Source organism: Oncorhynchus gorbuscha, linkage group LG01, assembly GCF_021184085.1.
Source record: "Oncorhynchus gorbuscha isolate QuinsamMale2020 ecotype Even-year linkage group LG01, OgorEven_v1.0, whole genome shotgun sequence".
In the NCBI taxonomy this organism is placed as follows: Eukaryota; Metazoa; Chordata; class Actinopteri; order Salmoniformes; family Salmonidae; genus Oncorhynchus; species Oncorhynchus gorbuscha.
Genome location: NC_060173.1, coordinates 5,568,745 through 5,581,959, shown reverse-complemented (window position 1 = coordinate 5,581,959; position 13,215 = coordinate 5,568,745). Strand labels below are relative to the sequence as shown.

The 13,215-nt window shown below is 47.1% G+C and overlaps 1 protein-coding gene across 2 annotated transcripts in view; it reads right to left on the bottom strand.

Annotated features, from left to right (window-relative positions):
• The window catches only part of LOC124031598 (unconventional myosin-Vc-like), a 70,659-nt gene that overhangs the window by 21,681 nt on the left and 35,763 nt on the right, over window positions 1-13,215 (bottom strand). For both annotated transcript variants that reach the window (XM_046343035.1, XM_046343043.1), the window contains exons 15-29: window positions 10,525-10,656; window positions 10,188-10,285; window positions 9,476-9,562; window positions 9,118-9,229; window positions 8,630-8,841; window positions 7,512-7,677; window positions 7,252-7,398; window positions 6,574-6,832; window positions 4,968-5,031; window positions 3,803-3,983; window positions 2,730-2,823; window positions 1,913-1,982; window positions 1,732-1,812; window positions 325-599; window positions 147-210 (exon numbers count right to left, since the gene is read on the bottom strand). In XM_046343035.1, coding sequence (XP_046198991.1) covers window positions 147-210; window positions 325-599; window positions 1,732-1,812; window positions 1,913-1,982; window positions 2,730-2,823; window positions 3,803-3,983; window positions 4,968-5,031; window positions 6,574-6,832; window positions 7,252-7,398; window positions 7,512-7,677; window positions 8,630-8,841; window positions 9,118-9,229; window positions 9,476-9,562; window positions 10,188-10,285; window positions 10,525-10,656 — 2,042 coding nt within the window. The remainder of the gene's footprint in view (window positions 1-146; window positions 211-324; window positions 600-1,731; window positions 1,813-1,912; window positions 1,983-2,729; window positions 2,824-3,802; window positions 3,984-4,967; window positions 5,032-6,573; window positions 6,833-7,251; window positions 7,399-7,511; window positions 7,678-8,629; window positions 8,842-9,117; window positions 9,230-9,475; window positions 9,563-10,187; window positions 10,286-10,524; window positions 10,657-13,215) is intronic.

Below are 13,215 nucleotides of genomic sequence, written 5' to 3'. Positions count from 1 at the left end.
ATGTACCTGCGTTGGGATACTACCGTACTATATATATGTACCTGCGTTGGGATACTACTGTACTATATATATGTACCTGAGTTGGGATACTACCGTTCTATATATATGTACCTGCGTTGGGATACTACCGTACTATATATATGTACCTGCGTTGGGTGGCTTCCTCTTCAACATTCATTTGAAGCTTTTTTGATATCTCCTCAATTTGTTCTAAAAAAAAAGAGAGATAAATGCTTGTAATGACTTCCTGAGTTCCTGAGTTGACTGGATAACACTGACCCCGAACCTAGAGGCCGAAGTGATGGTGTAGTGTACTGTGTCTACCTGTCATCCCTCTGGTCTGCTCCTCCAGTTGCTCCTCCAGTTCCTGTTTATGTCGTTGTAGCTCTGACACCGTCTGCTTCAGTTCAGGTATGACCATGTTTTCCTGGTTCAGCCTGGTCACTTCCTGGCCGATGCTGTCGTTGACAGACATTTTTTCTTGGAACAGTTTCTGCAGCTGATTGTTTTCGTTCTGCAGGTGTTCCACCTTGAACATCAGCCCCTCTATCTGGCTGTCGGAGACCTCTTTCTGTTCCTTCTGCTTCCTCTCCAGCACTCTGCCGGCAGACAGACGAACAAGTCACACAGTCAGACAGACCAACCAACCAACCAGCGTCAGACAGACCAATCAACCAACCAGCGTCAGACAGACCAACCAACCAACCAACCAACCAACCGGCGTCAGACAGACCAACCAACCAACCAACCGGCGTCAGACAGACCAACCAACCAACCAACCAACCAACCGGCGTCAGACAGACCAACCAACCAACCAACCGGCGTCAGACAGACCAACCAACCAACCAACCAACCGGCGTCAGACAGACCAACCAACCAAACAACCAACCGGCGTCAGACAGACCAACCAACCAACCAGCGTCAGACAGACCAACCAACAACACCTTAATTCAGTCTTGGATGTCAAATGATCACCGTGTGAAACAGAGATGTCTATTTTCTAAACACTCAGTAAGGTTTATTGCTCACATTGGGGCAGAACGGCCATGTGAATCCTTACAGTAGCATTGCTAACATTATGTCACGTAGCAGTGCTAACATTATGTCACGTAGCAGTGCTAACATTATGTCACGTAGCAGTGCTAACATTATGTCACGTAGCAGTGCTAAAACATTATGTCACGTAGCAGTGCTAACATTATGTCACGTAGCAGTGCTAACATTATGTCACGTAGCAGTGCTAACATTATGTCACGTAGCAGTGCTAACATTATGTCACGTAGCAGTGCTAACATTATGTTACGTAGCAGTGCTAACATTATGTCACGTAGCAGCTGCTCTTATCCAGACACCTTCAGCGTAGTGAGTGTCACGACAAGCATCACGACAGTGACCATACAGTAGGGGGTTTGTGGAGACAGCACAAACTGATCTGGGACCAGTAGGGGTTTGTGGAGACAGCACAAACTGATCTGGGACCAGTAGGGGTTTGTGGAGACAGCACAAACTGATCTGGGACCAGTAGGGGTTTGTGGAGACAGCACAAACAGATCTGGGACCAGTAGGGGTTTGTGGAGACAGCACAAACTGATCTGGGACCAGTAGGGGTTTGTGGAGACAGCACAAACTGATCTGGGACCAGTAGGGGTTTGTGGAGACAGCACAAACTGATCTGGGACCAGGTTAATGTAGAGATCCAGAGTTAGATGGGAAAAACCAAACGTGTCAGACCTGGAAGCTTTCTGCAGCCCATCAAAAGCTGTCACCAGATCCCCAGCTTCATAGATCTGTTCTGGCCCATCGGAGGCCAACCTTTTTAACAAAAAAAACATGTGTAAACTGGATTGAACCTATCACTTGTCCCAAATATGTATTGAGAATAATATAGTTACATAGAGAATAACATAGTTACACATGTAGCGAAATGACCTCCTCTTCCATCATGCCACCAAGAAGTTGTCTTGTAATCACACTCATCTTAGCTGTAGGAAAAGAGTCACAAACATTCAAGGCCTGGCGACAAAACGATCACGGCCTGACGATAAAATCCTTTGGGAGCAATTCATCCTTTTTTCACACTATCATGCCGACCTGAACCACCCTGTACTGGACCTGACCCACCCTGTACTGAACCACCCTGTACTGGACCTGGACCACCCTGTACTGGACCTGGACCACCCTGTACTGGACCACCCTGTACTGGACCTGAACCACCCTGTACTGGACCTGAACCACCCTGTACTGGACCTGAACCACCCTGTACTGGACCACCCTGTACTGAACCACCCTGTACTGGACCTGAACCACCCTGTACTGGACCACCCTGTACTGGACCTGACCCACCCTGTACTGGACCACCCTGTACTGGACCTGACCCACCCTGTACTGGACCTGACCCACCCTGTACTGGACCTGACCCACCCTGTACTGGACCACCCTGTACTGGACCTGAACCACCCTGTACTGGACCTGAACCACCCTGTACTGGACCTGAACCACCCTGTACTGGACCTGAACCACCCTGTACTGGACCTGAACCACCCTGTACTGGACCTGAACCACCCTGTACTGGACCTGAACCACCCTGTACCTGACCCACCCTGTACTGGACTGGCTCGGATGTTTTCTTTTCACATTGTCCTTTCCACTGCATCAGCAACGATGGTGGATGGGTAGCCAGGACAGTATAGGGCACAGTAGTGTGAATTAACCGAGTAGACCTACTGTACCTATCGCTTCTTCTGACTGCCCCTTCATTCTCCGGTCCAGATCATCTCTCTGGGTTTGGAGGTTATGAAGATCCTTCCGTAACTCCGGTATAACCTTGGAAGAGGAAAAATCAATCAATGAACTAACCAACCAATCAATCAATACATCAGTCAAGTAATCCTTCACCTTTTGAACCTCACATTGACGTGCTTGGTGAGCTGTACGACCAATGACCTCACCTTGACGTGCTTGGTGAGCTGTACGACCAATGACCTCACCTTGACGTGCTTGGTGAGCTGTACGACCAATGACCTTCAACCCCACCTTAACATGCTTGGTGAGCTGTACGACCAATGACCTCACCTTGACGTGCTTGGTGAGCTGTACGACCGATGACCTCACCTTGACGTGCTTGGTGAGCTGTACGACCGATGACCTCACCTTGACGTGCTTGGTGAGCTGTACGACCAATGACCTTCAACCTCACCTTGACGTGCTTGGTGAGCTGTACGACCAATGACCTCACCTTGACGTGCTTGGTGAGCTGTACAACCAATGACCTCACCTTAACATGCTTGTGAGCTGTACGACCAATGACCTCACCTTGACGTGCTTGGTGAGCTGTATGACCAATGACCTCACCTTGACGTGCTTGGTGAGCTGTACGACCAATGACCTTACCTTGACGTGCTTGGTGAGCTGTACGACCAATGACCTTCAACCTCACCTTGACGTGCTTGGTGACCTGTACGACCGATGACCTCACCTTGACGTGCTTGGTGAGCTGTACGGCCAAATGACCTTCAACCTCACCTTGACGTGCTTGGTGAGCTGTACGACCAATGACCTCACCTTGACGTGCTTGGTGAGCTGTACGACCAATGACCTCACCTTGACGTGCTTGGTGAGCTGTACGACCAATGACCTCACCTTGACGTGCTTGGTGAGCTGTACGACCAATGACCTCACCTTGACGTGCTTGGTGAGCTGTACGACCAATGACCTCACCTTGACGTGCTTGGTGAGCTGTACGACCAATGACCTCACCTTGACGTGCTTGGTGAGCTGTACGACCAATGACCTTCAACCTCACCTTGACGTGCTTGGTGAGCTGTATGACCTGGTCCTGTAGATCAGTGTTGACCTGCGCCCCCTCCTCAGTCTGTCTCTGCAGGCGGACTCTCTCCTCCTTCAGCCTCCTGTTCTCCTCCCTCAGAATCTCCACCTCCTTCTCATGGTCCTCCTTCTGCAGGTCAAGGTTGTTCTCTGCAATCCTGAGAAACTAAACTAGATCAATATCGTGTCCTTTTCACAATACTGGACCATGACCTGACCCATACTGGACCTGACCATTACTGTACTGGACCATACTGGACTGGACCATACTGGACCTGACCCATACTGGACCATACTGGACCCGACCCATACTGGACCATACTGGACCCGACCCATACTGGACCATACTGGACCCGGACCTGGACCATACTGGACCCGACCCATACTGGACCCGACCCATACTGGACCCGACCCATACTGGACCCGACCCATACTGGACCTGACCAATACTGGACCGGACCTGACCCATACTGGAGACCTGACCCATACTGGACCTGACCCATACTGGACCTGACCCATACTGGACCTGACCTGACCCATACTGGACCTGACCCATGACCCCATACTGGACCTGACCCATACTGACCTGACCCATACTGACCTGACCCATACTGGACCTGACCCATACTGGACCCATACTGGACCGGACCTGACCCATACTGGACCGACCTGACCCATACTGGACCGGACCTGACCCATACTGGACCGGACCTGACCCATACTGGACCGGACCTGACCCATACTGGACCTGACCCCCATACTGGACCTGACCCATACTGGACTGGCTCAGATATTCCCACCGTTCCTGCTACTATGGTGGATGAGTAACCATACCAAGCTGGCTCAGATATTCCCACCGTTCCTGCTACTATGGTGGATGAGTAACCAGGCCAAGCCCAGTACAGCTTAGCTTGGTTTAGCTCGGCCCAGTACAGTTTAGCTTGGTTTAGCTCGGCCCAGTACAGCTTAGCTTGGTTTAGCTCGGCTCAGCCCAGTACAGCTTAGCTTGGTTTAGCTCGGCTCAGCCCAGTACAGCTTAGCTTGGTTTAGCTCGGCTCAGCCCAGTACAGCTTAGCTTGGTTTAGCTCGGCTCGGCTCAGAAGTTTTTAAAAAACGGTATAGGTACACGAAGCAACTCTTACTTCCTCAATCTTTCTTCTCGTTCCAGATCTTCTTTCAGAGTCGTCTTGATTTGATCGAAGCCGTCTAGAAATTAAAGAAGTGAAACACAGAATAAAATTAATAGTAGGCTATGGAAATAGGCCTACTACACACACAGTTTATTTTAGAAGTCTTTTGACTTCTAATATAATATAATATATAATATAATAATAATAAATGCCATTTAGCAGACGCTTTTATCCAAAGCGACTTACAGTCATGTGTGCATACATTCTACGTATGGGTGGTCCCGGGAATTGAACCCACTACCCTGGCGTTACAAGCGCCATGACTTCTCATTCGACATTTCCCATCTTCATATTGTTTGCTCAATTTCACTTCTTGTTACCTGTAATATTTATCCTTCAAAATAAATTGGTGATAGAAAATGGCCGATAGAGAGACTGACTTTCAAAATGGTTCCCATTTGAAAACTGCAACTTTAGGACATTATCCACTTTAATTAGTATAGCCCATTTGGGGGAAATAAAAATATATATTTGTAACTTTAGCTTGTATTTCAGGCTATTTTAATTAGTAGGATTCGTTTTTTGGTTGTTTTTTTTTGGTTCACAATGACAAGGAAGAGAGATACATGCATCTATAATACACTAAGCTTTGCTCAACTGTAAAGCTTTGTTAAAAAAACAACAACTGCTTGTTCAATTGTTCTCTCTTGCTATTGGTTGTTTTACCTCTCATTATTACATGAGCCTATTATGTCCTAGCTTATTCAAAACAATTTCAAACGGTCTGATAAATGTGTTGTATGATCATGAAGTAGCATGGAGGGTGAAGTCCTTCTGTAGCTCAGTTGGTAGAGCATGGCGCTTGTAACGCCAGGGTAGTGGGTTCGATTCCCGGGACCACCCATACGTAGAATGTATGCACACATGACTGTAAGTCGCTTTGGATAAAAGCGTCTGCTAAATGGCATATATATAAGTAGCATGGAGGGTGAAGTAGCATGGAGGGTGAAGTAGCATGGAGGGTGAATAATATAATAATAATATATGCCATTTAGCAGACGCTTTTATCCAAAGCGACTTAGTCATGTGTGCATACATTCTACGTATGGGTGGTCCCGGGGATCGAACCCACTACCCTGGCGTGAAGTAGCATGGAGGGAGAATGCCAGCCAGCATGCATAAAAACTGAAGTCATATTGATGTCAAATTGAGGGGACGAAAAATACAAAATGAGGCTTTTAAAATAGAGTACGTTATATGGTGAAAATCATTGACATTGAGAGAGGGAAATGTTTGTTTGTTGACATTTTGCTCTACTCTCGCATTCTGTAAATTGTTTATAACATATTTATTGCGGCTCTTTACAGCGTGGTGCCAGTAAAGTTGAAATAGGCTGTACAATGTTCTGTCGCATCACGATGTCGTCACCATCTACGAGGGCTCTTAATCATCTTCGATATCCGACACTTATCGAAATATCACCCAATCCTAATCCATAGCAACGGTGTTATCCAACTCGGTGGACCAAGATCATATATGCCAGTGCAAGACCACCTTTTTTTTAAATTTACGAGGTTTAAAAAGAGAACAATCTGAGCCATCATTTCCTTCCTCTTACCTTTCATCTCTGTTGCTGTATCTGCAAGCTTCTTTTCCAAGTCCTGTTTCTGCACGATGAACCCGTCTTTTTCCTGTTGAAGCTGGGCGATCGTCTTGGCGGCGTCCTCCTTGCTCTTCTTCTCTCGCTCCTCTAGCGAAGCCTTCTCAGTGGCTGATTTCCCCAGCTGGGCCTCCAGACTGTGCAGCTTGTCGAGACCTTGGGCGTGAGCACCGGCCAGACTTGTCAGCCTCTCGAGTAACCCACAGTTCTCTTTGCCCTGGAAGGACAGACGTCAAAGAAATGCTATACAGTTTGTTGACCTCACGAGTTGAGTGACTAAACACTACGGTCTAGTCAGAGATCATGAGCTGAGACTAAGACCCAGACCAAAAAATGTATCCCATCCCACCAACACCATCTGCTACATTTCAAGTTAGCTGTGGAGTGAGTTTACAGTACGTTCTCTGTTACTCCACCCCACCTCGTCCAACAAGACTCCACCACACTAACCCCACCTCGTCCAACAAGACTCCACCCAACTAACCCCACCTTGTCCAACAAGACTCCACCCCGCTAACCCCACCTTGTCCAACAAGACTCCACCCCGCTAACCCCACCTTGTCCAACAAGACTCCACTCCACTAACCCCACCTCTTCCAGGTCAGTGTTGTACTGTTTTTTGGGGGAGGTTCTAACCTGATCCTCCAGTTTCTTCCTGAGCTGCTGGCACCGGTAGGAGAGCTGCACGTTGTGTACCAGGCGCCGCAGGGTCTGGAAGCGTCTCCTGGCGAGCCACGCCCGGGCATACTTCTGTAAGATCAGCGCTTTCTGCACCTCCACCATCTGAGAGTTGACACACACAGATGCATTAATAAAAATAGACACGCACACAGACATCTAGTCAAATTCCCAATGCGGTCTCAGTTCATATCTACAGATAGGACACAGCACAATACCTTTTTATAGCGTTTTCTGGCGATCCAGCCTCTAGTGAAGGCTTGGATGATGATTGAGGAGGAACGGACCATTCTAAAGATCTGTCTGGTGAGATGACCTCTCCAGTACCTCTGAATGACCACAGCAGCCCAGCCCTGTTTCAACGCTGCAGCCGTCACCGATTTACTAGAGAGACGGGGAGAGACGACCACAATCCTTCTAATACGGATGTCAATATTCCCACAATGCCAAGGGAGGAGGAGAAGGAAGGGTGAAAAGAAGAAGAGGCTAACAGCATGTGATAACTACCATCTTTTGTGGATTGTGGTTATCAATCCTTGGTTCCAAATATTGGGTAAGATGTCTGAGCTGAGAATGATGTTAAAAGACTTTAAGTATGGCCTCCCGGGTGGCTCAGTGGTCTAGGGCATTGCAGTGCCACCAGAGACTCTGGGTTCGCGCCCAGGCTCTGTCGCAGCCGGCCGTGACCGGGAGGTCCGTGGGGCGACGCACTAATTGGCCTAGCGTTGTCCGGGTTAGGGAGGGTTTGGCCGGTAGGGATATCCTTGTCTCGTCGCACACCGGGCGCAGTGCACGCTGACCAGGTCGCCAGGTGCACAGTGTTTCCTCCGACACATTGGTGCGGCTGGCTGGTTGGATGCACTCTGTGTTAAGAAGCAGTGCGGCTTGGTTGGGTTGTGTTTCGGAGGACGCATGGCTTTCGACCTTAGTACAACTCCCGTACGGGCTCGGGAGAGACTAACAATTGGATACCACAAAATTGGGGGTAAAATTAAAATTGTAATTCATGGACTGTATCATTTCATTGAGGATACCATCTGTCTGTTGTAGTGGTTGTGAAGACACTCACCATATCAGTCTCTGTCTGTTGTAGTGGTTGTGAAGACACTCACCATATCAGTCTCTGTCTGTTGTAGTGGTTGTGAAGACACTCACCATATCAGTCTCTGTCTGTTGTAGTGGTTGTGAAGACACTCACCATATCAGTCTCTGTCTGTTGTAGTGGTTGTGAAGACACTCACCGTCTCAGTCTACTGTCTACTGTCTGTTGTAGTGGTTGTGAAGACACTCACCGTCTCAGTCTACTGTCTGTTGTAGTGGTTGTGAAGACACTCACCGTATCCGTCTCTGTCCGCGGACGTACTGTTGCAGGATGATGGCCGCCTCCCTCATACGGAGGAACGTCCTCCTGTGGCTCCACCCCCTCACATGCTTCTGGATGGTCACACACGCCCCTCGGAGACGGTCCAATCGCAGCTTCTCCAAGTACGCCACCTGACCCGCTCGGAAGAAGATCTTGGTCCGGCCAAACTTGTACTGGTTGGAGTCCTGGGAGGGGAAAGCGGTTTGCAAAAAGGACCTTTATATAAAAAAAGAACAGATCGACCTGGATATACAGAGCTACCCCTCCAGGTGATAACAGATTCACCAAGGAGACAGTTCAAGAGTTGTGTTTTAAAGCCTTTTCATCGATGTCAACCGGAGTCTTTCAACTACTATTCTAAAAGTTAAGAACACAGATCAGAAGAGTGCTATAAAAAGCAAAAGCAGGAGGACGAGGGGGAAGGTTGACTCATATCTCCTGTATACGTTTTCAACCCTCACCTGAATCAGCCTCTGCAGCACGGTCCTACACGTCTGCTTCTTGTCGGTGAGAACCAGCTCCTGTTGGCTCATCAGTATACTGTACCGGCTGTAGAACTCTATGTACGTCCACCTGACCAATCAGAGCACAGTTCAGTTAATACAAAAAGGTTAAGCTTGTAAGGACGGTTTTCCGGGACACAGATAAAAGTCCTGGACTAAAAAGCACTTTCAACAAAGATTCTCAAAAAAATGTTTTTAAAAGAGCATCGTTTTTAGTCCAGGACTGATTGATCTGTACTCAGGGAAACTGGCCCGTAGATTTCACTGCTGTGTTACTGTTGGAAGTATGGAGGGGTGGATGCTGGTTTAGGATCACCTGGAGGGGTAGCTCTGAGCGCTGATGTGAATGGTCTCCAGGACTCCACACGCCCTCAGCTGCTGGACCACCCGCTTAGAGTCATACCTGACGAGACATAAAGACACACTCAGGGTTATCAAGATGACGTATTGAGAAACACCCTCGAGACACACTGGGATATCAAGATGACGTATTGAGAAACACCCCCGAGACACACTAGGATATTAAGATGACGTATTGAGAAACACCCCGGAGACACACTAGGATATCAAGATGACGTATTGAGAAACAACCCCGAGACACACTGGGATATCAAGATGACGTATTGAGAAACACCCCCGAGACACACTAGGATATCAAGATGACGTATTGAGAAACACCCCCAGGACACATTGGGATATCAAGATGACGTATTGAGAAACACCCCCGAGACACTCCGGGATATCAAGATGACGTATTGAGAAACACCCCCAGGACACAAAGACTTCAGAATGAACCTTTTGAAGAGACCGAAGTACTGCAGTCTTACCACACATTTCAAGCCCCATTTTACACATCATGCAATATTAAACTACAAATACAGTCCAGAGCTCGTAAGAGATTGATCTCTCATGGGACAGGGCACAGTGACAACACAGACTACAGTAGCAGAAGATGGTTTGCGGTTTTTAATGACCTCATCCCGACGGACGTAGAGTATCAAGTAGGTACCGTGCTCGGGCCTACTTACTCGAACGGCATCTTTTCCTCGTTGGGCTTGATGCAGCGTACGTAGTGAGGAGTGGTGGCGTTCAGCGTCTCCATCAGCAGGTACAGAGAACTGCGGAACTGAAAGGAAACACAGTGTCACATACATAGACAGGATACAGACAGACTTGTCACACACGGTCCAAGCTCTATTACACATATCAATCGCAAAAAAAAGATGGTCGGCTGAATGACTTTCATTTGACAATTTTTTTTTTTTAAAAGTCTGTACAATATGTTGTTTTAATGATAAGTATAGTAATTATATTTGTGTTTATTGGTTTCTTTTCCAAGCAATGTAAACATGATTGGTCACCTACCTTCTCCCCCACGGTGGTCCTGAGATTCTTATTGGTTGGCTTCACCCCCGGTCGGGCAGGCCTCACTTTAATGCCTTTACTGCCCACTCCGCCTGGCTCCTCCTCCAGGAAGAAGTTGGCCAGGAGAGGAAACTGATAGGCGTCAGGGAATAGAATGAGTCATACATAACAGTCCAGTATGTGTAACAGTTTTGCTTCGTTTGGCATATCTTTAAATACTACTGTCACTGGGTTGGCATATCTTTAAATACTACTGTCACTGGGTTGGCATATCTTTAAATACTACTGCCACTGGGTTGGCATATCTTTAAATACTACTGCCACTGGGTTGGCATATCTTTAAATACTACTGTCACTGGGTTGGCATATCTTTAAATACTACTGTCACTGGGTTGGCATGACTTTAAATACTACTGCCACTGGGTTGGCATATCTTTAAATACTACTGCCACTGGGTTGGCATGACTTTAAATACTACTGCCACTGGGTTGGCATATCTTTAAATACTACTGTCACTGGGTTGGCATGACTTTAAATACTACTGCCACTGGGTTGGCATATCTTTAAATACTACTGTCACTGGGTTGGCATATCTTTAAATACTACTGCCACTGGGTTGGCATGACTTTCAACACTACTGCCACTGGGTTGGCATGACTTTCAACACTACTGCCACTGGGTTGGCATATCTTTAAATACTACTGCCACTGGGTTGGCATGACTTTCAACACTACTGCCACTGGGTTGGCATGACTTTAGACAATTGAGACTTTTTATAAGCAAAAGACCATCTGGGAGAACTTGCACAATTGGTGGCTGACTAAATACTTTTTTTGCCCCAATGTATATCAAGATCTGGGCATTGCAAACGAATCCAGACATTCTTGTGTTGACTGAAACTTAGATCTCTGGGGACATTCTGGACTCTGATGTTAATATTGAGGGTTATAATGTGTACAGAGCTGACAGAGTAGGAGGTGGTGGAGTGGCCATTCCTAATATAAAATAATTTATATGTCTCTTTACTGAAATCCATTTCCCATGCCCAAAAATTTTAGCTACTATCTCTAAGCTTTTGTCTGGGCAAAATTTTTATCCATAACTGTTATAGGGGGTCTACTGTCCTCCCTCGGTTAACCTTCGTGCACTCGAGGAGATAACTAGTTTGTCTTCTTTTACTAAATCAGAAGTTACCTGGGTGACCTACAGTATGATTGTCTGAAGCATGCATTTCCCAATCTAAAAAGACATGTGTAACGATCTACACCTAACCCAGCTGGTGACGAAGACTACACGAGCCAACCCTAGATACCCTTCAAAGTCATCTCTGATTGGTGTATTCGTTAAAATAAGATCAGAGAAATAGGTTTCTACTGGTGTCTTCACCCAAGACATTCATTTTTGTACTTTTACCAATTTTTCCTCCCCAATTTCGTGATATCCAATTGGTAGTTACAGTCTTGTCTCATTGATGCAACTCCCGTACGAACTCTGGAGACTTACCTACCTACACACAACCTTTTTTTGGCACCATTGGTTAGAGCCTGTAAGTAAGCATTTCACCAAGGTCGACACCTGTTGTATTCAGCATTTCACTGTGAGGTCTACTACACCTGTTGTATTCAGCATTTCACTGTGAGGTCTACTACACCTGTTGTATTCAGCATTTCACTGTGAGGTCTACTACACCTGTTGTATTCAGCATTTCACTGTCAGGTCTACTACACCTGTTGTATTCAGCATTTCACTGTAAGGTCTACTACACCTGTTGTATTCAGAATTTCACTGTAAGGTCTACTACACCTGTTGTATTCAGCATTTCACTGTAAGATCTACTACACCTGTTGTATTCAGTATTTCACTGTAAGGTCTACTCCACCTGTTGTATTCAGCATTTCACTAAGGTCGACACCTGTTGTATTCAGCATTTCACTGTGAGGTCTACTACACCTGTTGTATTCAGCATTTCACTGTGAGGTCTACTACACCTGTTGTATTCAGCATTTCACTGAGAGGTCTACTACACCTGTTGTATTCAGCGCACGTGACAAATAAACTTTGATTTGAAGGTTGAGAGCCATGTGTCCTCCGAAACACGACCCAACCAAGCCGCACTGCTTCTTGACACAACGTCCGCTTGACCCGGAAGCCAGCCGCACCAATGTGTAGGAGGAAACACCGTACACCTGGGGACCATGTCAGCGTGCACTGTGCACGGCCCGCCATAGGAGTCTAGTGTGCGATGGGACAAGGACATCCCTGCCGGACAAACCCTCGCCTAACCCGGACGATGCTGGGCCAAACCCTCGCCTAAACCGGACGATGCTGGGCCAAACCCTCGCCTAACCCGGACGATGCTGGGTCAATTGTGCGCTGCCCAATGGGTCTTCAGGTCGGGGCCGGGTGCGCCAGAGCCTGGACTAGAACCAGGATCTCTAGTGGCACAGTTCAGCAACTGCGATGCAGTGTCTTAGACCACTGCGCCACTCGGGGAGGCCCGCCAAGACATTTGAGACCAGATGTGAGAAATAAAATATTCTAAGCTTCATGTCATCACAAAGAGGAACTTTAAAAACTTCAGTGAATAGTTTTTATTTTATTTATTTTACATGATCTTTAGTTTAATGATTTGATTGTATTTCAGCTAATCCCTGAACCTGGTTTAGCTTTTAGCCGAATTGTAGGGTTTGG